This window comes from Poecilia latipinna, unplaced genomic scaffold (assembly GCF_001443285.1).
Source record: "Poecilia latipinna isolate Pla-1442-1.1 unplaced genomic scaffold, P_latipinna-1.0 Scaffold1009, whole genome shotgun sequence".
Taxonomy (NCBI): Eukaryota; Metazoa; Chordata; class Actinopteri; order Cyprinodontiformes; family Poeciliidae; genus Poecilia; species Poecilia latipinna.
Genome location: NW_015113625.1, coordinates 248410 through 275007, shown reverse-complemented (window position 1 = coordinate 275007; position 26598 = coordinate 248410). Strand labels below are relative to the sequence as shown.

Below are 26598 nucleotides of genomic sequence, written 5' to 3'. Positions count from 1 at the left end.
CCTCTCTCCTCATCCCGATCATGTGCCAAATCCTCCCTCCTCCTCCTCCTCCTCCTCCTCCTCCTCCTCCTGTCTGCCCGCCTGCAGCCCCTCTCAGGCCGCGGAGGGGAGCATTCACACCCCGCTGTCTGCGTTTAGCGGACGGGGCTCTCGGTGAACCGGAGGGAGATGGTCGGCACCCCGTGCGCCCGGCGGCTGGCGCGCCGCTCCCGCTCCGCGCTGCTGCTCGCCGCCGCGGCGCTGCTGCTCATCCAGACCCTGGTGGTGTGGAACTTCAGCAGCCTGGACTCCGCCGGCGGGGACGCGGGCGCCAGGAGCCGGGAGAAGCGGGACGAGCGGAGCGGGTTGCTCAACAAAGCCGCCACGGAGCGCCGGCGGAGGGGGCCGGAGCGGAGGGACGAGCCGCCGCGGGGAGCCGCCGCGCTGCACGGGAAGGCGGCCGCTCGACTCAAGCTGCAGCCGGTGGGTTTCACTCATGATTTCCACGCGTGTTTAATGCTGCTGTTGTTCTCTCTGAGGCCAGACTGCATGTTATTCCTGGAGGCAGGAGCCCAGCCGCCTCTCTGGTTCTGTTAAATATTCAGAGTCTTTGTTTTAAACATCTGATTGTTTTTTAAGCCGGAACATTTCCAGAGGTTTTGCTCTCTTTGTGCTGCAGCGCGGATTCAGATCGTGTTTTCCAGGTGTTTGTGTTGTCAGAACATGAATCCGCTGTAAGAGGAAAAATACGGTGGATTTTTTATTGCAGGGATCCACTTTCCCGTCCTTTCATTACCCAGTGAGGCTGTGATCTTCCCACTTCGAGGCCGGATTGTTAAAACGCTGCAGGTTTTACAGGAGTCAGGCTGGGGAGGAAACAGCAGCTCAGTTTGAACCGGATGATTTAGTGGAAAACTGAAGGACTTGGAGGACATCTTCCTCTCTCCACAGCATCATGCTGCCACCACCATGCTTGACAGCTTCAGCTTAATCTTTGTCACAACAGCAGGTTGAACTTTTGACAGTTTTTATTCTGAGTTTCTTTGGATTTTAAAGGATTAACCTGAACGTGACTGAATGGTTTTATAACCTGTGTTGTGTGTGAACTATTTGTTTAAAATCCTCACATTTGAAATATGATCTTTTTTGTTTTATGTGTTTTGTGCCCATTTATTATAATTTTTAAAGCTTTCAGAAAGCCTTTTGCTGTTGTTTGATGTTTTTGATTGATTATCATTAGCATCACTGACTATCTGATCGGATCTGTTATATTTATCAGATGATTTGATGCTTTTGGAAACGGCTTCAGACACTGAGACATCAAACTAAATAAGCAAAGAATAAACAAATAACAGAAACATATTCTGATAATTCATTTATTTAAAAATCTATACTCATTTTCTATATATTGAAAATAAGTTCTAAGTTAATTCAGATTTTCCTGAACTGCTGCTCTTAATTTGATGATTTATTTTTTGCTTCTTGACTCTTTTGAATGTTCGGCGTTGAAATGTGGTAAAAATAAAAAACAGACGGAGTTTTTAGGGTTGGAATATTATTATTTATATGGGTTGGATAAACACTGGATAAGAAAATTGATTTTTAAAAATGAAATATTTATTTGTTTGTTTGAACTTTTGCATTTAATTCTAACTTTGTCATCTAAAATTAGTTTGAACACAAACTTTTCTGTTTTCAGAGCTTCTATTAGTTGATTTTCTCCAACAGTAAATTAATATTCTGGACATTACAGTGAAACCCGAAGTGATGGGATTATTCGTGAGGCGTTCAGGGTGCGTTGGTGTGTTTATGCTCAGGAAGGAGCATCTGGTATCCAACAAACTGCTGAAGAGGAGCTGGAATCCCCCGGCAGAAACGGGCGGCGGGTCCAGACTCGAACCAGCAGCACTTCCTCTGATCCTGCTCTAGTTTTATCAGAGGAGACGTGATGTGAGAGAAATTTAGATCTAAATGAGCTGAAATGCTTTATGGAGCATTTCTGAACCTCATCTCTGTTTAAAAAACGTTCAGGTAGCAGCTGGTGCAACTCACTTACAGCTTTTATTTCAAAATAGTTTTATTCCCAAATGTTAAAATCATTTTTTCCTGCATATTATTTATGCAAATCATTGCTAACAGATAGAGTCACTTTGTATTTGTCATGTTAAATTGAATATTAACCAGAATTTGGTTAAATCTGAATCATTCAGACTGTGTGAACGTTGTTCATATTTTTATAAACTTTATGCTCACAAACAACACCTCATCCGGTTCCCTTTCTGTTGCTAAGTGGCCCCACATACATTTGACGTATTCCTGTTGAAAAATATTTCATTTTAAGAAAAGTCTGTTAACCGTCTGCAGACGTAAAGAGCAACAATGTGATTGTCCATATATGGTCACGCCTTCCTGCTCCAGAGACTCTTTGTGGTAGAAAATAGTTTTATAAAACCAAAAACCACAAAATGAGCCATTGTAGTTTATTTATGTTTTATACTGTGGAGGTTTTCAGGTTTGTGTTTAGAATATGACTTATTGTTATAAACTATTTCTGCTGTCGGTCTGTAAATCACTGAGCCTGGATGCTTTTCTGATCAGCTGTGGTGAAAACGCTTCAGGTTTTTAGACACTTTTCTTGCTCCATATGCAGCAAAGCGAGGCAGCGTTTAGTTTCTCTGCTCCTCTGGAATAAACTCCTAGAAAACCTGAAACAGGCAGAAAATGTTTCTTTAGATCGAGTTTTGTTTGCATGAACTTTTTATTACAGAATCTGATGAATAAACATTGATTTGTTTTGAGATTAACTGTCAGTCATCAGTTTTATGACACATTGAGTTTCACCTCTGGACTTTGACTAGGCCATTACCTCAGTGGCTAAAACAGGAGGCTGAGTTTGCAGGCCGGTTGGTTTCGTCCTGAAGTTGCTTTGAAGTGAAACCGGTTTGTTGGTAAAGTCAGAACCTGACGCAGATTCTGTTCTAACGGCCGGGTCCGATCAGATTAAAGGATTACTTCCGATCCGGTTTGACTGATGGGATTTCTGCTTCCTAGTGAAGCTGAGATTGTTAATCCTTAAATACTTGTTTACTCATTGAAAGTCATTTGTATATATTTTTGAAGTCACTTTAGTGATTAATAACTTTCAGACACTGATTGGGTTTAGAAACCCGGCGAACTGATTCTGAAAGTCCAGATAAAATAAAGTTACATGAAACAGTTTTGAGATTTAATGTTTTCATTAATATCCGATGTTTTGAGTTTTGTTGGTTTAAATTTGTTTTCCAAGATTCTTGGTTTTGTTGTTTAACGGCTTCCTGTTGGACGCAGGTTTTGCTTGTAGACTCTGTGATTTGACTAGACCAAAACAATATATTGATATTGCATTGGAGCGATATTTGTTGTATCATATTTGAACTTTCATGCAAGCAGTTTCTGCACCGCAGCGACGTTTTCGTCCGTTTGGATGAACTCGATGATGTCAGGATGTTAGTGGAGCGAAAAATCATCCAAACTTCAAAACAAAGGATGAAATAATCAAATACAATAAAATCACCAAAAATGATAATTATGTTACGAAGATGCAATATTTCATTGAAACAAATAAAGCAGTCGGTATTATACGGTTTTATATTGCAAATTGTTTAGTTTCTTCTCAGCAATAAGAATACAGTTGAGTCACTCTTTCTTTAAAAAACTTTCCCAAGTTTAATAAATTAAATAAAAGCAGCTTAAATTAAGCAAAGTCTGATTTTGAGTAATGTTTCCTTTAATTAGTCTTAGAAGATTTTAATTTGCCTGTAATAATTTTTGTCCTAATTGAAAATAAGATAATCAGAGTTTCGAAAAGAAAAACACTTTTAGTGTTTTATTCTACAGGAGAAAACCAGAGATTTAAGGAAAGTTTATTGAATATCAGGTGAAATAGAGGTAAAACAAAGAGTGTTTATTTATGGAAATCTGTTTTTCTATTTTTGGTGAATCAGCTTCAAACACCGACATGAAAGCTAAAAAGCTGCTTAATGTTTTTTTCACATTCTTTGAGGTTATTCCTGAACAGCCTGACATCCCTGCTGTAATCCCTGCAGGTCTCACCGTCACATCACGACCGTTTTAAAATAAAATGCTCCATCTGCCGTCAGCATCAAACTGCAGCTTTAACGTTTAATGTTAGAAACTCCACCGAAAAAGAAACAGTTGATCCAACTTCCATAAATTACATCAGCTGGCCACAAATTAAGTTTATCCAAGAAAACTCATTAAACTGAAATGTTAAACAACCGAATATAAAGTAAGTTTGACCAACTTAATTTGATACATGTGACAAATTAACACTTTTTAAAATTAAAATCCTGAGATAATGAGTTAAATTCTTCACGTTTTTCAGACTTAATGTTTTATTTTTAAAGATGTTCGTCATTTCCAAGCCTTCATATGTGTTTCTGAACTCAGACATAAACATCATTACTGAGCCGTCAGTTTCTGATTTCTTCAGATTCCAGCTCCAAAATCTAACAACCAGAGAAATATTCTCTGTAAATGTTGGTAAAAATGTGGATTCCTGTAGAAAAGGAGAGCAGCTCTGTGAGTTTGACATGAAGCCCCTGAGGGCCTGAAGTCTCATTTGAACCAGTTTGGTTCTGGTTCTCCAGCTGCAGGTCGGAGTCTGAACCGCTCTGTTTTCAGTACCTTCAGGGTCCCGGAGTGCAAACACGTCGTCGGAGCTTTTCTAATGAATCGCTGCCTTACAGAGCGGCAGTGTACGTCCGATGAAAGAGCTCATTATGACGGTTCAAACTTCATAACTGCAGCTGGAGGCGACGCCTCGCTGCCGTCTGAGGTTTCATCAGAGACGGAAAAAAATAAATAAATCACACATATCTTCTGTTTCACCTGCAGCCCCTCAGGTTTTCTGGCCTCAACCAGATTAGAGGACTGAACAGAAAAGAGACTCATACAAACTCTGAATCCCAGAATGCATTGCATTAACTCAGTTCCCAGGAATCTGTGGTATCTCCAGATTAATTGTTTTGTTTTTGCTTTTTTTCATTTTAATTTTTTCCAGAGTTTCTGAGATTAATGTAAAAAGTTTTTAGTTCTTTTAGTTGAAATGTTCCTTTTTTCTGTCTAGAATGTTCCTGTCTGTAATAAACCATCAAAAACAAAACTAAATCAGAGCTGAGCATCAACCTGCTCGGCTTATCAGTTCACTTTGAACATTTTTATCTTTTTTGTTCAAAGATTAACATAAATATGTCCTAAACTCAGAAATGTTTCTGTGTCACATCATATTTACACCCAGAGAAACAATGAAATGCATCAGTAGAAGTTCCTAGACTCCTCTTCATTAGCATAAATAAAAATATTTCAGGTGTTTTTCAATTGTTTGATAAATAACATTTATTTCCTGATCCACCATGTTGACTCTTTCCCCCTGAAGCCTCCGTCTCTCGTCTTGTTGCCCTTTCTGCCTCCAGGACTCGTTTCTCCTCCGTTTTGTGATTTTTTTCCCCTTTGTGTCGACCAGCAGGGGGTCTGAAGTCGTTCAGTGGGAGCCTGCTGGGAGGCGAGGCCAGCGTCTCCCAGCAGGACGACACCCACTCTGGTTGGAAGAAAGACGGATGTGTTTGTAGGTAAACGCTGGTATTTTGGCTGCAGACCGTCTCCAAGGGCTGCATGGCATGCTGGGAAAAAACACAGCGCTTGTCTTTCTGAGAAGGAAGGAGAAATACCTTTTCTATCAGGAGCTCTTAGTTTGCAATTAAAAACATCTTTTTGTTTGCAATTCTGACTATGAATTGAAATGTGTAAAACATTTTAATGTAATAACAGTTTTTGTTGGGGTTTTTTTTGCCTTTTTTCTGAGCGGAACCTTTGTATTCACGTGTTTCTGGGAGCCTCACAAATCTGATGCACAAGCGACGTCTGATGGGGTTTAATTCATTTCTGCCTTAGAAAACGATCTGATTGGACGCTGGAAAAGACGACTGTCATGTTCAAGTTATGAACCCTAACCCTAAGCCAAGCTTTTCAAGCCTAAAATAGCATCTCAATGCTACTCATGTAGCAGCTAGTGCTAATGTTAGCATCCACAGTTCACATTTCTAAAGAAGCTCCATGAATTATCAGAACTTCCTGAAACTCTGCTCCAATCAGATGACTGAAGTACTTGAACAACAGATTAAAAACTTTAAATATTACATTTTGAGCTCCTTCATGCATGTCTTCAATAATTTAGCAGCAAAAAAGGTTTGTTAATTAAAATATCACTATTTAGTCATTTTCTGGTTTTCAGTGGTATTTTACGGTGATCAATCACATCGTTTTTGAAGTAAAAGTCAACCACCAGCCAACGCCAGCTGGTGCTGTGCATCACATTAATGGGTGTACCAGAAACGCATGAATACAAAGGTTCCACTTTTATGTGTCCAAATAAAGACCAGCCCCCCATTTCTTTTTTCAATTTTGAAGTTATATTTCTTTTCAGCTATTCAGATTTCAAAGTATTCTGTGTACGTTTGTATAAACTGAGCATGATTATTTGAGGTGGCCAGGCTTTTGCCAGAGGGCCATGGCCCCCTTGTGGCCCCCTTTTTGGGTCGCCACTGGTAGGAAGTCTGTAGTGTTTGGTCATCCTGAGTAATTAAAACATGACCAGCATGTTAGCTGCTGTAGTTTCAGGTTGTGAAAGCTCAGGAGGAGAAGAATAAATCCTGGGAGTTTAATTTGTCCTGAGGTTTTTATCTCTTCCTGTTTTAATCACAGCGCTGCCAGGAGAGCCGGGAATATTCACCGCTTCTCTGCACTCATGCATTCCTCTAAGCTGATATTAGAGATGAGATAATGAGAGGTTGTCTGTGGAGCAGGTGGTCGGAGCTGATACCGCTGCTTTCTCCCACACACACTCAAACGCGTCGTTTATCTCTGGGAAAGACAGAAATGGGGCGATTTGTGGGATTAGAAACCCATCGAGGTCACGATGCTGAGCTGCTGGAACACAAACACTTTGAATGCTCTGCGACTCTTCCCACATTTTCATTCATATTCATGGAACCAGAAACAATTTAAAGCCAAAGTTAAACTATACAGCTGATGTTTCAATGAGACTGAACAAGAAAAACATCTTAACATTTTGCTTCTCTAATCTAATCTGTTAGATATTTTCTACTTTTGAAACTCAGAAAATTTCCAAAATTTTAAATGTTTTCATTTTTAAAGTTTTTTTTCTCAAAATTTTCTGAATTTTTTAGTGTTTCAAACTCTGAAATTTCAACGTTTTGTTTAGACAATTGCTGAGTTTAAAATCAAAATTTCTGAGATTTTTGCAAGCAGATTTTCTACTTTTCAAACTCAGAAACTTTCTTGTCTTTGATAGAAAATTTCTGAGTGTTTTTGTTCTAAATGTAGTCATTTCTTCTGTATCTCTGTGATGTGTCGCTGTGGATTAGCGGTTTGTTTTTATCTTCCTGATGTTTTGTCCTTCCGCCTGCAGGATGTCCTCCGTCCCCACCGTCCAAAGCTCCGCCCCGACAGCAACAACAACGAGAACTCGGTCCAAAAAGACTTTGACATCGACAGCAACAGCAACCTGGGAGCGCGGTCGCAGCGTCAGCGTCTCTCCGCTGCAAACGGCAAGAGAAAGCTGGAAAAGAACCAAGGCATGCTGGGAAATGAAGTCCTAAAGCATGCTCCGGTCCTCCCTAAAGCTCCCAACCAGACCCACATCCTGACCGTCCCGGCGCCGGCTCAGGGCTCCAATCAGGACGCCCCCTTCTTCCAGACGAAGCGGCCCGGGTCGCCCGCGCTGCCGCCGGGTCCGGAGCCCAACAGGGACCGGCCGCAGTGCGAGATCAGCGGGAAGGAGGCCATTTCCGCTCTGTCCAGAGCCAAGAGCCGCGAGTGCCGGCAGCGCATCGTCGAGGTCTACTGCAAGCACAAAGAGCGGGCGCTGATGCCGGAGAAAGTCCCGCGCTACTGTCCGATCCAAGGTCAGAACCACGGCTGCGGCGCACGACCAGGCCCGGTCCAGAGCTTCCAAAGGCAAAACTTTACTGGAAAAAATCTCAAATCTTTTAGAATAAAAATATATATATATATATATATATATTGAGTCTCAAAAGTCAGAAATTTACTGGAAAATACTCCGAAATTTTTTTTTAGAAAAATTGTCAAAGCGTTCTGTTTTAAGACTCAAACATTTTTGATGTTTCAGTATCAGAAAATTCCAGGTTTGTTCTAGAAATTTTCTGAGATTACTCCCAAAATTTCGTACATTTTTTCTAGTAGATTTTTGATTTTTTAACTCAGAAATTTCCCTGTTTTGTTCTAGAAAATTTCTGACATATTTTGGCAGAAATTTCGACCTTTTTTCCGTCTACAATGAACCTAATAAGGCTGCAACAAATTGAAGGCCGGATTCAGAGTTTGCAAAGTTAAACATTTTCTTAAAAAAAAAAAACTAAGAAATGTTCTAGAAAAAACTCAAAAAAGTCAAACTTTGAAATTTTTTTTTTTGCTCTTGGTGGCCCCCTGGTGGAGTGGGGGCCTTAAACAGACGCCTAACACGCATCTGCCTGGGGCCGGCACTGCATCTGTTATTTTAGTAATCAATTAATCTGATGATTCTTCTGACAAATTGTCACATTTTTCAATCAATGACTTTAGCATTTTATGTAATATTAGAAATACAAGATGCATATGAACAGAATCTTAAATTCATTTTTAATTAAGAAAATAAACATTTTATTTCCCGGCGAAGTTAAAACTGCAGCTTTAGAAGTTTTGGGGAAACATTTACAGACAAATGTGTTTTTATCGACTTTGTACAGTTTTGGCTCCGTATCTGCTCTGAGTTTGTTGCTCTTTTAAGAAATTGCTTTCTTAGACTATACACTAAAAACAGCACATAGATTACTAAATTACCTGAGGATTAATCAGATTAATCCGACTGATGGTTGCAGCTGCAGTGGGACCGTCTGGCAGCGGGTCTCTGGGTTTTAAACACGCAGATCCAGCTGCGCCTCGTTCTTCTCTAAATTTACCGTTTGAGGAACATTTTTAGCAGAAGCAGCAGAGAGCCATCTCTGTGGTTGGCAGCTCTATTTTCAGGATCTGTAGTACGAAGAGATGCAGAGAGGATGCTGGGTAATTACACCCTAATTAAACAACCCGTTTGTAGTCTTACTCTGCGCAGGCTGCCTAATGGCTCGGTGTAAGGACCGCCCCACGCTTCATTTATATGATTACAGCTTCCTTTGATGACACAGTAGTCATTAGGTCCAAGGACTGGCGCTGGTTCTGATTCCTTAGACGGTTTTAGGCTTTCGGGCCACGTCGAGGGCGTTCGGCTCATGGAGCCAGCGTGGCCTGCAGCCAGGAGGTCGCTCGATTGTTCTGCAAACCTTTCAGCCGTTAAAACACGGAAACCCGCCTCAGAGCATTTGTTCTGCTTTGAGCTTCAGGAAAGTATTTACACCCGGTTTCCACAGGTTTTATTTGGTTTTACCCCAAAGTAAAACAGTTTACAACGTTTTACCCAATTTTTCTCTCAGGACAGCCACATGAAACTAATGTAAAATAGAAAAAAGGCAACTTTTAAATAACCAATGTTTTATTTTTAGTAGTTAGAATAAAGATAAACATAAAAACAACATAAAGTAGCACATCTATTCCAACCTAATTAGACCTAAAATCATATCACTACTTTGTGTAAATTCAGTGTAAATACTGGAAGAATGTCTAAAAAATGGTTTAAAACTTCCATTTATTATTATATCTGAATTTAAAAACATTAATTTGTTCTTTTTTATTTTTATTTTTTTTTTATTTTAAAAAGCACGTAGATTCCAGCCTGAGAAAAACAGATCTAAAGTTCATAAAGATCAATTTACTGGACCTTTCACAAAGTCTCTTTATAACTTTTTAACATTTTAAATACAAATGTAATAACAAATGCAGGTTTTTAAACATTTTAAAATTTTTCTCCTGCAACATTTGCACCAAATGTAAACAAAGAAAGACAAAACGTACCAGTAATATGTTTTACAGGTTGGACTCGATGTGCTTTTTCAATAAATATCCATCATCTTTTATGATTATCCTTAAGCCTAAAAATAAGAAATAAAACATTAATTCTTTAAAAATTATGAAAATTATAAACTAAAGTAGATATTTGTCTTTTTTCAAAAAGTCATGTGACATTTGCATCTCTGATTATTTTTTGTAGTTTCCAGTGCAGATATCTGAATACACTTGAAATGAGACAAAACTCACAAATAATTTTTCTGCAAGATAAAGAATCTCGTTTTAAGTCAATAATTCCTTAATATGGATAAAAACTATTAGTTCCACCCACAGATTATTTCACTTAGGGAAAAATGTGTTTTCCCAATTAAACTGGCACTTTGTCTAATATTCAAGAATTATTGACTTACAAACTTATTTATCTGTAATTTTGTCATATTTAAAGTGCACAAAGATATTAGAAACTACTTAGATCTTGTGTTTTTTCAGTGTGATTACAGTGTATAGCTGTGATGCAGACTGACCTTTGACCCCGTCTCCTCCCTGTCCAGGTAAGGCTAACGTAAACGTCCAGTGGGACGGCGGCGCCACCGGCTGGCCGCCGGTCCGCGTCGCCTTCGTCCTGGTCGTCCACGGCCGCGCCGTGCGCCAGTTCCACCGGCTCTTCAAGGCCATCTACCACACATCGCACTTCTACTACATCCACGTGGACCAGGTGAGTCCGGCAGAACCGGGGGAGTCCGGCAGAACCGGGGGAGTCCGGCAGAACCGGGGGGAGTCTGGCAGGACCGGGGGAGTCCGGCAGAACCGGGGGGAGTCCGGCAGAACCGGGGGAGTCCGGCAGAACCGGGGGGAGTCCGGCAGAACCCGGGGGAGTCCGGCAGAACCGGGGGAGTCCGGCAGAACCGGGGGGAGTCCGGCTGGACCGGGGGAGTCCGGCAGAACCGGGGGGAGTCTGCTGAAAAAGATCCATAAATCAAAAATATAAAGAGAACGCTCCAAGTGTTTTCATGCTTTTTTAAGTCATTTTTTGAATGAATATCTCCAAGCTTTTTATTACGAAGCACCTCTAAGTTCATTTTATGAAATCTGTATAAATGATTGATTGGTGGTTTCTGTTCATCTCAGAGGTCCGATTACCTCCACCAAGAGGTTCTGTCTCTGGCGGACCGGTTCCCCAACGTCAGAGTGACGCCCTGGAGGATGGCGACCATTTGGGGCGGAGCCAGTCTCCTGACGATGTACCTGCGCAGCATGGACGACCTCCTCAAAATGGCCGACTGGTCCTGGGACTTCTTCATCAACCTGAGCGCCGCCGACTACCCCATCAGGTGAAAGGCCCGTTCAGAACATGTCCTGCTTTGATTCTCGACTCAACATCTAGTTTCTGTCCTCCAGGTTTTCTGAACCCCTTCAAACATTTTATTTGGATTTTATCCGTATAAAAAAACACTGGAAATGAAAAGAAGCACTTCAGAAATCCTAGAAATCTACAATAAATAAATAAATAAAAAGAACAATTACAGGATTAGAAAGATTTCCATTTTCGCCACTATAATTGCACTGTAAAAACACAAAATCTCACTGTTTTCTGGTGCAAATATCTTAGAACACTTAAAGTAAGACAAAACTAACTTACAAATAACTTCTGCAAGTCACAGAAGCCTGTTTTACTTCAACAGAAACTTAATATTGATAATAACTGCAAGCTTCAGTGGCAGATTTTTACACTTCAAAAGTTGGAAAAACGTTTTGATCTAAGTGAAAAAAATCTGCCCGTATATTATTTTTTTATCAATATTTAAGAATTATTGATGTAAAACAATCTTCTATGTCTTGCAAAAAAGTTATTTGTAAGTTAGTTTTGTCTTATTTTAAGTGCATCAAGACGTCTGTGTTAGAAAATAGACCAAAAATACCTGGTAAGATTTTGTGTTTTTGCAGTGCAGACCTGCTCAGTAAATTAGAATTTTATTGAAATTCAATTCACAAAGTGAAGATTATTTGATAGATTATTCCACACAGACTGATGTTTTTAAGTTTGTGTTTCTGTTAATTATGAATATTTTCTGCCTACAGCTAATAAAAACCTGTATTTAAGATTATAATATTAAATCACACGGATAAAAAATACTTTAAATACAGCAATAAAAAGTGGGTGTAATGAATAGTTACTGTCAAAGAACATGTATTGTAATGAATGTCACAAATATTTTTGCATCTGGATATTTTATTGACCTTTTGCATAAAAAGATGAAAGTATAAATAAATGAGACTAAACAGGATTCTTAGTTTGCTGCTCGGTGGAAGCAGCTGCTGTTTCTGAGTTTAACTCTTTTATTTTGGAGGCGGCTCTTTTCCTGAAGTCGGAAACGTTTCCTCGTTTCTGTTTGGGTTTTTTGTTTGTCCTCATAATGACGGAAAAGCAGCAGGTCACACAGGATGGTCGTCAGCAGTCTGAACCGCCTCCAGCTAAAATCCATAACGCAGCCGCAGCTTCGGCGCCACCATCAGTCGATGGCTGAGGTCACAGGCGAAGGTCAGGAAAACGGACCAAATGTTTCACTTTGTTAGTCTGCTGCAGCAGCTCATGATTATTTTAATAATCGATTATTCTGGTGATTAATCAGATAAAAAAAATTAGCACTTTCTGCAGATTTATTTAACTACTTAAGCCTTTTTTGTACAAATTTGGAAATACAACAAAAGATGCAAATAAACAATTTAATTCTTATTAAATAAGAAAATAAATATTTTCTTGCATAAGATGCAACAACAGAATTCCTTTAGTGAAAATTTGATCATCTGCAGCTAAAACACACCAGCAGTTTAGGGCTGATCGATTGATAATCTTTTGGATTAATTGATTAATAATTGGGTAGAAAACGGTTTTAGATTTAGATTTTTTCACTGAATTTGAAGCAGGTGGAGCTAAAACTGCAGGTGGAGCTAAAACTGGAGTTCTGGGTAAGACGAGGCAAAGCAACTTTATTAATATAGCAACTTTCAGCCAAAGGAAACTTAAAGTGTTTATACACAGAAACTAAAAACTACATTCATTAAAAAAACACAGGAAACACGTTAAGATTAAACAGGTTTAAAAATAAAGAAAAATGGGTTAAAAGTATCAAACATATTTACATTTATAAATCCAAAATGTATTTAAATGTTGGTACAATTTTGGCTTACTGCTCTGTTGTTCTTTTTCCTCTAATTTTTATTTTCCCGACCTTAAATCAGAGAAATAATCAGGGAATTCCCGTTCCGTGGAGAACCAACACAGCAGAGCCACATCCCTGCAGTGGGATGTAATCAGGACGATCCTGCAGGTGGCGCCGACGCCTCCGGCCTCTGACGTATCTGTCAAAGTTTTCCGTTTCCTCTTTGCGTTTCGCTCTGCAGCCGATTAAATAAATCAGTTCAGCTGCGACCAAACAAGGAAACTCACACTTCCCTGGAAGATTGTTTTGGTTTCAGAGCAGGAAGTGCTTCGTCCATAGGAAGCTGCAGCCGACTTCCTGTTCCATAAGCACACACAGAGCAGCGGCTGGTCCCAGGACGAAGCCACTGACGCTCAAACAAAGCAACAATTAGATTTACTGCCTTTGCAAATCAATAAATCAACAAAATTTGGCTTTTTTGAACAAAACATTATTTTAAAACCCTTTAATTTCAAATTTAAAACTTATTTTTGCAAAAATAATGATGATTAAATAAAAATATGTAACATAAAACAAGTGATTATGTAAATATTGACCTAATTCAACAGAGGTCCAGACGGATGGTGCTGACTGGTGCCTGGACAGCTGGAAAATCAAATAAGTTGAGAAAATTCTTATTTTTATATTTCAGATTAAATGTTGGCGCATGAATTACTTTATCAAGCCATTTATTTATTTAAATGTTTATTGCTAAATTATGTCAGACTCTGTCCTCCATATAAACGACATGAGGAAAAGGCTCAGTTCGCAGTAACTCTGTTCCGGTTCTGGTTCTGGTTCTGGTGGAGCAGAGACCTGGAAATCCTCCCCCTGTTTCTTCATAAAAACCTGCAGCTGTGAAATCTCTGATGCTTTTTCATTTTTTTACTAATTTGTAAATTTGTTGTTCTCCTCAGGACCAACGACCAGCTGGTGGCGTTTCTCTCCAAACATCGCAACATGAACTTCATCAAGTCTCACGGCAGAGACAACGCTCGGTAAGAACGCAGCAGCCGTCTGCAGTTGTTTTACCTTCATTAAACCAGGGGTGTCCAAAGTGCGGTTCAGGGGCCATTTGTGGCCCCTAGAGTGATTTTATGTGGCCCTAAATACATTTTCAAAACACAAGTCCGGCCTGCAAATGGAGATTATTTACATTTAATTTGAGGAAACAACCTTTAATGTTTTTACGATCATTTTTAGGTACAAAACTATTTTTGTCTTTTAAAGTCGTTTTTTTGGGGGGGGTTTTTTGCAGAATTTGCAAACTGGTTGCTTTACTATTAATAATCAAACATGCAAAACCTTTTTTCAGCTTTGGATTTACAATAATTGACATCCATTTGCAGTAAAAAAAAAACTGTATTGTTTAAAATAAAATGTTAGGTCTAGTTTATTGTTGAGCAGGTAGAAATGTTTTAAAAGTATTTCATTTCTAAGATGTTGGCATGTGAAACAAAAGGTTTAGAGACCACTGAGTTAAACATGAATCCAGGGTCTGATTAACGTTTGGGAGTTAAAACCGGCTTTGTCCCAGTTTCATCCGTAAGCAGGGCCTGGACCGGGTTTTCTACGAGTGCGACACCCACATGTGGCGCCTGGGAGACCGTAAGATCCCGGAGGGCGTGTCGGTGGACGGAGGCTCTGATTGGTTCCTGCTCAGCCGGCCGTTTGTGGATTACGTCGTGAACTCGCAGGACGATCTGGTCAGAAACATGAAGCGGTTCTACAGCTACACGCTGCTGCCGGCCGAGGTAGACACACAGACACAACACGCTGCTTTTTGTCATTCAGTTTTTATTAAAAAGAAAATGTTTTAAATTTTAAAAATCAGGATTTGTAGATTATTTTAAAAAATAAAGAATGTAGAGAAAAAAATACAGTTTTTATATTGGTAATCCTAAAAATGTGTTTAGTTTACTATCCAAATACAATTGTAAAAATAAGTTTAATTAAAACTAAGTATTAATAATTTATTATATGTTTTACAAAGTGCAAATTAACATTTAAAATTTTGAAGAAAATAAAATATTATCTAAATTCCAAACAGATTCTTGTCTGGTTTGTTTTGCTTCTCCCTCTTTACCAGAGGAACAGTTTTCTTCTCCTGATGTTAATCTGCTGACTGTGCTGACTGGCGCCCTCATCTGGTGAAGGAAGGAACTAACTCTTCTTTTTGTTTGTAAAACCGTTTTTTCTTCTGTCTTCAGTCGTTTTTCCACACCGTCCTGGAGAACAGCATCCACTGTGAGACGATGGTGGACAACAACCTGAGGCTCACCAACTGGAACCGCAAACTGGGATGCAAGTGCCAGTACAAGCACATAGTGGACTGGTGCGGCTGCTCTCCGAACGACTTCAAGCCCTCTGACCTGCCGCGCCTCCAGGTGAGTCCGCCTCACCTGGAGGCGCCCGTCAAGCCAAGTTCAGTCGCTTCAAACACAGAATAAATGTTTATTTATTTTAACCAAATAGCCAGTTAGCATGTAAATAGGGCCTGATGGTTGCCATGGAGACTGCTTACTAATTATTCTGGCACATAATTTCTACATCAGGTTCTCTGGTCTTTCCCATTTTGACAGAAATAGGACATTCTTGTCATTTCTCTAAAAATAAATGTAAAATAAATCTGTAAAGCTAACTTTTTCATCTTTATTTAAATAGAAAGTTTTAAAATTCCTTATTAATCAACTAAAATGGTCCAATTAAATGTGTAAATAAGTAAAAATTATTATTTTACTGCTGCAACGTAAGTTTAAAATGCTCAATAACAAATTAATTACAAATAGAATATATAAGGTTATAAATGTGCCAATTTGGCACATTTTTAAATTAAAGAATGTTTAAATTAATACATTTCAATTATTTTTAAAGTAATTTTAAAAAACATTTAAATTCAAGTTAAAAAAATGAAAAGTAATTTTTAGTTTAAATAGAAGAAAACGTGAATAAATTTAAACAATGCAGTCTGTGTTCCAGTGATTCTGAAGGGGCTTCTGACTGAATACTGTTTCTGTATGACGGCTTCATGACAGCTAACAGTTCAAAACTGGACATTAGAGACGATGTTCCACAGGAACGTCCTGGAAGACATCATCCGTTAGCTAGATGTGCTAATCCGCATCCTTTGCCTTTGCCACTCCTCTTTAAATCTCTGGGCAGAAAGATGTTGGAGTAGTGAGGAGGGGATAAGATCCTTCCTGTGACAGAGGGAACACATGGATTGTATAGTTCAGATATTACGGAGCTTTTAAGATGCTAATCAGCTGCTGGTTGTAAAAACAACACCTTGTTTTTATTTATTTAGTTTTATTTGACTTTTATTTCAGCAGAAAAGTTCCATTCAGATTAAAATCCTCATTTCCAAGGGAATCCAGGCCAAGAGGCAGCAAAGTTTATACAACAGTTACAAGCAGTTACACAATTAAAATATCATAAAAGTCGTTTGTTGCCATGGTTACATATCAAAACAACTGTTTGAGGGTAAAAAAGTAAGAGAAAAAAAATCCTTCCAGCTCCACAGAGGAAATAATTGTCCAAATATTCAATGATTCAACAAAAAAAGAAAAAATCTATAAAAAGACCAAATCAGGAAGAAGTTCTGCTCCGACCCGGTGAGGCAGAGTGGTTCTCTCTGGGATGAAACCGATCCTGCAGAGGAGCCCAGAATAGACGCGTATTCACAAATTAGCAGCGCCGCTTTGAGGCGGTTCCGGAGCGTTTGCGTTGGCAGATCTGAGGTCAGCATCTGCGGACGGGTTCTATAAGGAGTTCTGGTTCTGGAGGCTGCTGCAGGTATTTTTGGATCCAGGCAGCCGCTGAGGTTTTATTCTAATGTCGGGGTTGGAAGTCATGCTCTCGACCACACATGTGCACACGCTGACATAAAATAAGGATAAAAAATAGATGAAGTGTTAATGTGGATGATGAATTATTGGCTGTTGATCCGCAGCAGGCCTCCAGGCCGACGTTCTTCGCCCGGAAGTTCGAGGCCAGCGTCAGCCAGGAGATCATCAGCCAGCTGGACGCCTTCCTGTTCGGCGCGTACCCGTCCGACACGCCGGGCCTGCAGGCCTACTGGGAGAACGTCTTCCACCAGCAGACGGACGGCGTCTCCGGCCTGTCCGACGCCGCGCTCAGCCACCACCACGCCTTCGCCCGCATGGGCCTGGCGCGCGCCGCCGGATCGCTGCAGGGACACCCCGGCGACAACAGCTGCAGGTACGCCGCGTCCGCAAAAACACAAACATACAAATATTCATTTATCCAGGCAGCATCATGTTAAATCCACTATTTTATCTTTTTATTCCTGCATCAGAAACAAACCTGGAGTTTTTCCTTGATTCTTTCATGCATGTTTAATGAATCCTTTCATCTCCATGGCAACCATTAAATGTGCAAAGCGCCTAGATGGATGTAGCTACACCTTCGAGGCAAAGCTCCTCCCCCATTCAGCTCCTTCAGACTAGCCAGCAACAATTAGCAAACATCTTCTGAGCTCATTATAGGAGCCACTTCTCTGTGGTGAAAACGATGTTAAAGGGTTAATAAAGGATCCATGTTGGGATGACTTCCTGGAGGCGGAGCTTCAGAAAGAGGAGTTTTTAAAGAGACAGAGACCCATTCTGAGCTTTGCTTCATTTCAACCACGTAAACCTTTTTATGCATCAGAAATACATTAAAAGATGCAAATAAGTAAAAAATTCAATTACGTTTTTAAATAAGAAAAAAAAACATTTTATTGCTTAAAAAGCAATTTCTTGAATTTGATCCAGGTGAAGCTAAAACTATGTAACTTGAGGAGTTCTGGTTTAAAAAATAGTGATAATTACAGCTCTGAATATGTTGGGTTTTTCAGTAAATGCCCTTTTATGAGTCTGTTTGCTCCAGTTAAGAATTAATCAGTGACTAAATTAGTTGATGATTATTTTAATAAGTGATTAATCATTATTAATTGTTTCATACTTTGTATATGTAGCAAATTGGTGCTGAATTGACTTTACTTTCGACCCCATGTCATCCTTCCACTTAATTTTCTAGTAATATTTTGGATTCAGCCAGCGTGTTTAGCGATGAACTGACAACAAATCTGGTGTAAGATTTCTTTTAGAGGATTTCTTCAGTGGCTGTGAGACATAATCATCTAAATTTAAATAAATAATTGCTTTAAATGCCATAAATCATTTTGTGTTTCACTGTCTTCACACTTTCTACCATGAAGTTGCTGACGGAAAGGAAAAGCTTGTGGAAAATCCCATATTTTTGTGAGTCGGCATAAAGATTCACAGATTCTGTGTAGAATCAGTGGTTTCAGAGAAGCTGCTGTTCCAGTTTCCAGGGAAACGGAGAGACGCATCTTTCCACTAAACTCACCGCAGGCCGAGTTTATTCGCTCCAAATTAAATATAGAGATAAGGCGCGCTTGTTCTGCAGCATAAGCAGTCCTCAGTCTCTGCCCACTCAAGGTTTCTGTGTGCGCTGCAGGCGGAGACCCACCGCTACAAGGAGGCTGTTGTTGCTGGTTTGGGTGGGGATTGGTGGTTAGGCAGGGTGGAGGCAGCGCTGCAGGAGCAGCAGCGGCTGGCTGGAAACGCCGCGTCGTTTCCCTCAGCAGCAGCTCCAGCAGCAGCAGCGATTCATCTGGAAACACCTTCAGTTGCTGCCTTTCCCTCCTCCACTCCAGAATTAAAACCATGTTTTTGAATGATTTTAGCTAGATCAGGGGTTCTGAAACAGCATTAGCTTCTGGTCGGGATCCCCCATCACAGGGTGTCCAAAGTGTCAAACTCAAGGCCCGCGGGCCAATCCAGCCACCATAGCTATTTATGTGGCCGTCTACACAAAGTGAACTTTGAGATAATAGCCGTTTTCTTAAATTTTATTTTATCAGTCAAATCAAATCAGTTTTCGTTTGAAAGCTAACAGTTAACAGTTTGCTGTGGGTTCACCAAAACCAGCCCTTACAGGACGTTCATGACTTTGATGCGGGCCGAAATGAAATCAGTTTGGCCTGGGTTGTCCAAAGTGTGGCCCGGGGGCCATCTGTGGCCCTCCGTGTAGTTTTCTGTGGCCTCTGGTCAGAGTTCAGGAATGGATAAAATGAGATTTTCAACAACAAATTTATGTCTTGCATAGAAACTTTTAGGTGTTTTTGTTTTATGAACCAAGTTTTTTTTTTTTGTTTTGCTTTGATTTTAATGTCATAATAAGCAGAGCTCAAACCTTTGGTGACTTTTTACTCAAAAACAGACTTAATCACACCTCACTGTATTTAAAATGGGTTAAGTACAGTGAGGGGTTTTCAAACCCAGATCTCATTTCTGTTGTAGGGAAAAAACTGAAATGGATATTTTGACCAACAAGTAAGGAAGCTGTACAACTTTGAAAGTTTTTCTGGTCATTTTAATTAAAATACTTGTTAATGTATTACTGGTCAGGTAAAAAGAAAATAATTCACACTAAAATTATTTTATATTTAAAAATAAATAAATTGTGGCCCCTGAGAAACTGATATGTTCATGTTTGTTTTGAAGATGTTTCATCCTTGCTGTTATGTTTTTATTTACGGCAGGAGATGCTGCAGGGCCTTATTATTGCTCTTTATGATCAGCTATCATATAATTTCCCCGTAATTAAACACAAAGAAACATTTATCCACTTTTGTCTCTTAGGTACGCCGCCATGAGCCACCCGACGTCGGTGCACGCCTACTTCCTGTCGGACCAGTTCCAGGGCTACCTGGTGCGCCACGTGGCCACAAACCGAGCCTCCACCCAGATGGAGACGCTGGAGACCTGGGTGGCTCCCAGGGACCACTTCACCCTGGCCAGCCAGCCCCACAGCAGCAACCGGCTGCAGCACATCCAGGTCAGGAGCCGCGTTCACAGTCTGAGCTCCACCTCAGCTTCACAGTGATTCATCCAGCTGCTGGGAGGAAATCCTCTTAGTGCGGAGTTGGCCCCGTCGTTAGGTGTGGTTAACCCCATTGCTAGGTGTGGTTGGCCCGGTTGCTAGGTGTGGTTGGCCCGGTTGCTAGGTGTGGTTGGCCCAGTTGCTAGGTGTGGTTGGCCCCGTTGCTAGGTGTGGTTAACCCTGTTGCTAGGTGTGGTTGGCCCCGTCGCTAGGTGTGGTTAACCCTGTTGCTAGGTGTGGTTGGCCCGGTTGCTAGGTGTGGTTGGCCCAGTTGCTAGGTGTGGTTGGCCCCGTTGCTAGGTGTGGTTGGCCCCGTTGCTAGGTGTGGTTGGCCCCGTTGCTAGGTGTGGTTGGCCCCGTTGCTAGGTGTGGTTGGCCCAGTTGCTAGGTGTGGTTGGCCCCGTTGCTAGGTGTGGTTGGCCCGGTTGCTAGGTGTGGTTGGCCCCGTTGCTAGGTGTGGTTGGCCCCGTTGCTAGGTGTGGTTGGCCCAGTTGCTATTTCCAAACCCGGGTCGTGTTGTTGCAGGTCGGGTCGGACTGGGACCCGAAGGAGCGGCTCTTCAGGAACTGGGGCGGCCTGCTGGGGCCCGAAGACGAGCCGGTAGCGGTTCAGCGCTGGAGCCGCAGCCAGAGCAACCTGACCGCCACCGTGGTCTGGATCGACCCCACCAACGTCATCGCCGCCACCTACGACATCCTGGTGGACGCATCGGCCGAGGTGACCCACTACCGGCCGCCGCTGACGGCGCCGCTGCGGCCCGGCGTCTGGACGCTCAGAGTGCTTCACCACTGGAACCTGCTGGGCCAGACCAGCTTCGTTGTCGCTCCGCTTGAGTTCCACCGGCAGCAGCCCATCCAGAAAGGTGAGCGGCGACACACTGACACACCTTTGTGCTGCAAAAACGTTTGTTTGTGCCGCTGTCATTGTAAAGATATGAACAAATGTCTCCAGAGGTCATCAAAGGTCAATCAAAAGGTCATCAAAGGTCAATTCACAAAATAAATGGAAATATGGAGTCATCCAACTGTGCTACATTAAGATAAAAAAGTTTCCACAGGTCACCAGAGGTCACATTCACAAAATCAAACAAAATGTATATAAATAACTTTTTATGTTTGTGCAGATAAATATTTTCAGCACAGCTGATTGGGACAAGATTTGTTTGATTTTGTGAAAGGTTGACCTTTGATGTCTGAAAACATTTATTCATATCTTTAAGGTGATAGAGGCACAAATGAAAATGTTTGACACCACCCTGCCAGCATACCTAGGTGGGCCCCATATGGGGAAAAGGAGGGCAGACAACATGGGTCCCAAATGGGTTTGTCCGCAGTTTCCATGGTGGCCCCACATGGGTTTGCCCATATAGGCCCCATGTAGGGGCACCGCCCACATGGGGCTTATATGGGCAAACCCATGTGGGGCCCATATCGTCTGCCCTCCTTTTCCCCATATGGGGCCCACCTAGGTATGCTGGCTGGGCAATTTCATTTAATTGGAGGAATGTGGTTGGTCCAACTTCACACAGAAAGTCACATGACCTGTAAATGAAAATGTCTGAACGGTTTGGACGAGCCGCTGCCGCTCAGACAAACTTCACGCCGCAGCCTCAGCTGTCGGCAGCAGATGTATTTATATCGTCCATCCTGGCGCTCGGTGGCGACGCGGGATCACCTCTGCCTGATTTACCCCCCTCGTTGTTTGACCCCAGCTGGCGGTCCAGAGATAACTGCAGGACTTTTTAAAGACCAGACAGACGTTAGTCAGGCAGAAAGAAGCTGCTGAACTGAAGACCGATTTTAACTCTCAGCCTGAACAGAGTCCATCTACAGCTGAACTCAAGAAAAAATCAGAAAGTAGGATTACTGATTCCACAAAACTCAAACCAAACAGCTCTACATAACTCATAAAATAAAAAGTCCCCCTCGTTTTGTTATGTGACAACCAGAGTGCAGCTGATGCAAAGCTATCCGTTTCCAGAACCAAAAATCTGAAAAGTGTGGTGTGTATTTGTCATCAACTCCGTTTACTCTGATTGCTCTAAATAAAAATCCAGAGCAACAAATGTTTCTGAAGTGACCTGATTAGTAACTGAGACGACATCCGTTCAGTGCAGATTAATGTCAGACTAAATGCAGCCGTTCTGTTTTTAAAGAGCAAGATTTAAAAAGCTTGTTCCATGATGCCCTTAGCATCATGGAGTCCAGAGAGCCCCGCAGGTCAGGAAGCTGAAGGACGGAGCCGTGGAAAACCGGCTAAGAAATGTGGGAAGCTACATTGCCCCTAATCATACAGCTAATACATACAGCTTAAACTTGTTTTCTGAATCAATCAATCAATCAAGTTTATTTGTGTGGCACATTTCAGCAAAAAGGCAGTTCAAAGTGCTTAACATCATAAAAACACACAAAGTCACAAAAACATCGTGCAGTCTCTAAGTGAGAACAAACATTACATTTAACAAGTGCCAAAAACATGAATACGCATCGAATGTGTAGATCAGTATTCCACTGATTATTAATCAAAGTCAGCTCTAAACAGGAGGGTTCCAGCCTTGATTTGAAGGAAGTCATTGTTTCAGCAGTTTTTCAGTTTTCTGGAAGTTTGTTCCAGATTTGTGGTGCCTAGAAGCTGAATGTCCTGCTTGTCCCCCTGTCCACCCAGAGGACACGCTGCGGCTCCACGCCGGCCCGCCCAGGAACTCCTACATGGAGCAGAGCTTCCACGGCCTGAACCCGGTGCTGCGGCTGCCGGTGAGCCTCCGCGCCGTGGAGGAGGCCGAGGCCAACTCCGGCCTGACGGGGGCGCCGCTGCGCCGCTGGCTGGACGGGCTCCTGGAGGGCCACTGGGCCGCTGCGGACGTCTGCTCGCTGGGCCCCAGCGCCTGCCCCGTCATGCAGCGCTGCTTCCGCACCACGTGGAGCTCCGCCAGCCCCGACCCCAAATCCGAACTGAGCGCGCCCAGAGCGGACGGCCGGATCAGGTAGCAGCAGGACGGATGGAGGAAACATTTATTTATTTGAAGGTGGCAGGAACGGAGGAGGACCCGAACCCGGTCTGGTCCCAGTTCGGTTTGGGACAACACGGCCCAATGAATGTCAGAACCAGAACTTCATACCTCTTGTTGTTGAGTTCACAAAAATTATTATTTATTAGTTGTTTAGTCTAATTATGACATTATTTAATGTTTGAACTGAGACCAAAATCAACTCCAGCCTTTCCACAGGATTCCTGGGAATTTATTTCTAGTATTTCCCAGGATGTAAGTATGGAAAAAAACTGGGTTTTTAAGTGAAGAGCTCCACCTGGTGGCACCAACATGTAAGTGACCACACTGAAAACTTTTCTCAAAATAAACTGCAGAATATAGCTGCAGACCAGATGCTGTAAATAACTTCATAATTTCATTTAAAATGTTCTGTGAGCCTTAAGAAAAGAAAAACTTTACTGAAGTTCATGATGTGACGGTTTTGCAGCTTTCAGATAATTAAAGTCTGACCACAGTGCCAACAGTTACTGTAATTTTATAACATTTATATTTTAATCTCTCTTTCCCCCTGAAAAATCATGTTTTTTTTTCCAGAGCTATTTTTAATGATTTTTTTTTCTTATTTGGATCCTAGATGCAGAGTTGCTGCTTGTCATTTATGCAAAACCAACAAAAACAAATTGTTCTGATGTTTCTGTTGTTTTTTAGCCAGTTTTAAATCCAAAGTGTGACTTCAAGTGAAGTTTTTATTTGAGTTAATTGCAGCATCTGTAGTTAATTGTTCAATATTTTAGAGTTCAAAGGTGAAATATGTACTGTGTACTTTAGGGAATTGGGATCTGGGAATACCAACGTTTCCATATTTTAATTTTTCCATACTTATCCTGATCTGGAAAACACTGAGCTCCATGTTTCACGCAGTAGAAATCCTGATCTGGGCGTAATAAACCGTTTTCTCACAGCAGGAGGCCACCCAGCCCTCCTGCTGGAGCGTTTCCACATTATTTATTAACATGAAGAACTGCTGCTGTATCACACAACAAGCAAAGAATGCTGCCATGATCGCCACCTGCTGGCCAGATGCTATTACTTCATTATATGTTGGAATTACAGGGATATTTCACGTGCAGAGGAATCATCTTGGATATTAAAACTGTTATTTTTTCACAGATTAAAAACCACGCCTCTGATCTTTCCTGATGGATATTCTTCTAACTCCTTTAAAGTTTTTCCCCAGCTGCTCTGTTCTGTCAACGTCAGGTTTTCTTTGTGCCATTTTAAAATCCTTCAGACTTGAAGTGAGCCACCCAAGAAGAAATCCATCTTCTTTATTTAAAAAAAAATCTCTCTGTCTGAGTCAAACATCTAAGAACTGCTGAACTAATTTATTCAAAAGTTTATATAAATAATTTTTCCTCCTTCGGAGGAAAATGTGTGCCTTTGTTTCTGAAGGCTGAAGAAACGATTAAATGATGTCGACCTCAGACTTCAGGACGCCATGATGTCTTTATTTATGGCCTGCTGTCCCAATGAAGGGAGGCTGAACTCCACCGGAGCGCTATCCTGCTGATCCTGGGATTTAAATCTCGTCTTATTTGATAACTAAGAAAAACTCATTTTAGATGTTTAAGTTCAGGAAGGATTGAAAAGTGAAACCCGTCAACATGACAAACTGAACCAGAAAGTTTAAACTGAACAGAACTGATGAACAGCTCCCACTGATTTAAATAGGAATACTGAAGGCTTTTCATTGTTTACAAAGGGCGCCCTCATGTGGACAAACCATGTAAATGCAGTCAAAACCAAAAGTTTAATGATGGAATGAGTAAAAGTTTTGATGACAGTATGATAGACGTTTAAAAATCTGATGTTCTTTATATGTTTTGAATTTGAAAACCGTTAAAAGTTGAAATTTTGTGACAGATAAAGATGGAGAGATTTATTCACAAATTATCTCTGCTATAATTTAATAATAAAATCCCAAAATTTAATTTTCAGAAAATAAGAATATGGCATTAAATCCTAACAAAGGATTTAAAACTCCGTCATATTTCTGTATCGTATCTGCTCTCTACTTGGTATGGGCAGAAGAGAAAAGACGTGCTGATGTGAATCTTTTTCTAACACACTTTTTCCTTCCACTTAATTTTCCACCAGCCATTTTTATTTTTTTAGAAGTTATGTCTTGTGGTTTCTCTTTGTGGAGATTTCAGTTTGGTGAACATCGGTCACGTTTTCTCCATGACTGTGAAAAAGACTGCTTAAAATGTTCTGAAAAACAGAATTTGGGGTTTTTATTTATTAACTGTGATAATCATAAAAATTGAATGAAAAATACTAGAAATACATCACTCTGACATGTAAATCTGAGTTTCACCTTTTGGACTGAATTACTGAAGCAAATGAACCAATAAACTAAATCACAGCCTCCAGAAAAAAACATGTTTGTTGTTTTTGTTGGTTTTAAGTGAAATGAAAGAAACTCTGAGGAGGCCGAATTATTTTTCTGATTAGAAGTTCAAAGTTTTCACTTTGATTTAATCCAAAATTGGAGCTGAAGTGAAAAATTTAAGATCTGCAGCCTGAACGAATTCAGAAGGAAAATAAAACGATCAGATAAACCCTGAAAACAGAAACCCAGATTTTCTGATTGTTTCAACAGAAAAAAGAATAAAATAAATAAATATCATGAGAGTTTAAATAAAAGCAGATCATTGGAAATGTGGGTTTGAGATCTTTGTTTCATTTCCATAATGTATTTATGTTTTATTTATGCATTATTTTAAGGTAATTTAAATGGAAATGGGCCCAAACTGGAGGCCGACTGGTTTTCAGATGCAGCAGCTCAGAGCGAAGCGTGTTTCTGTATTTGAATGAATCTGGATGGATGTTCATTTTATTACAGAAAAACAAGTGAAACGATGTACAGACTTTAAGTTAAAGTGTAAATGTCCAGATTTAATTGGATTTCCCAGAGGATTGTTGTTCTTTCATTTTTCCATCTTTTCTCGCTGGGAGTCGTGCCTTAGCTGTGCTCCTGTTTTAGAAAACTGAATAAAAAACAACAAATCACACTGATGTGTTTCTCTGTACATCACATCTGAACGCTTTAGCATAATGACTTATGTTACAGTTATTTATTTTGTAGACCAGTTCATCTTGTTGTTAATCTGTAATCTTTGTTTTATAGACACTAATTTGTAAAATAATAATTAAATATCTTATGTGGAAGTAAAAGCTGCTGATGCTGGCGCTCCTCAGATTATTCCAGTAGTTATTATATATTATTATATTCATTCATGGCACTCAAAAGTAGAAAATGTTTATTTATATTTATTATGACCCAAAATTCAATTAGCTCATTAGATAACACCAGAAAAGATTTTTCATCATGATCAGCATGATGACTGAGTCCTACATCAAGGAATATTAATGGAAGGTTGAGTGGAAGGAAAAAGTATGGCAGACAGGCTCACATCACATCAAATCCTTTAATGA

At 40.7% G+C, this 26598-nt stretch overlaps 1 protein-coding gene across 1 annotated transcript; it reads left to right on the top strand.

Annotated features, from left to right (window-relative positions):
- On the top strand, nt 1-26172 carry LOC106958720 (xylosyltransferase 1-like). Its single transcript, XM_015050771.1, has 11 exons — nt 1-462; nt 7469-7964; nt 10551-10714; nt 11128-11330; nt 14117-14197; nt 14737-14953; nt 15410-15586; nt 17152-17420; nt 19871-20066; nt 20637-20973; nt 22776-26172. The coding sequence occupies exons 1-11, from the start codon at nt 169-171 to the stop codon at nt 23096-23098; spliced, it is 2757 nt and encodes a 918-aa protein (XP_014906257.1). The 5' UTR covers nt 1-168; the 3' UTR covers nt 23099-26172.
- The last annotated feature ends 426 nt before the right edge of the window (nt 26173-26598 follow it).

Bases quoted from the DNA above. Each gene is read 5' to 3' on its own strand.
- LOC106958720 (XM_015050771.1), top strand. From the start codon at position 169: ATGGTCGGCACCCCGTGCGCCCGGCGGCTGGCGCGCCGCTCCCGCTCC. The intron at 14,198-14,736 runs GTAAGAACGCAG...GCTTTGTCCCAG, and splicing joins CACGGCAGAGACAACGCTCG to TTTCATCCGTAAGCAGGGCC. The intron at 20,067-20,636 runs GTCAGGAGCCGC...GTGTTGTTGCAG, and splicing joins ACCGGCTGCAGCACATCCAG to GTCGGGTCGGACTGGGACCC.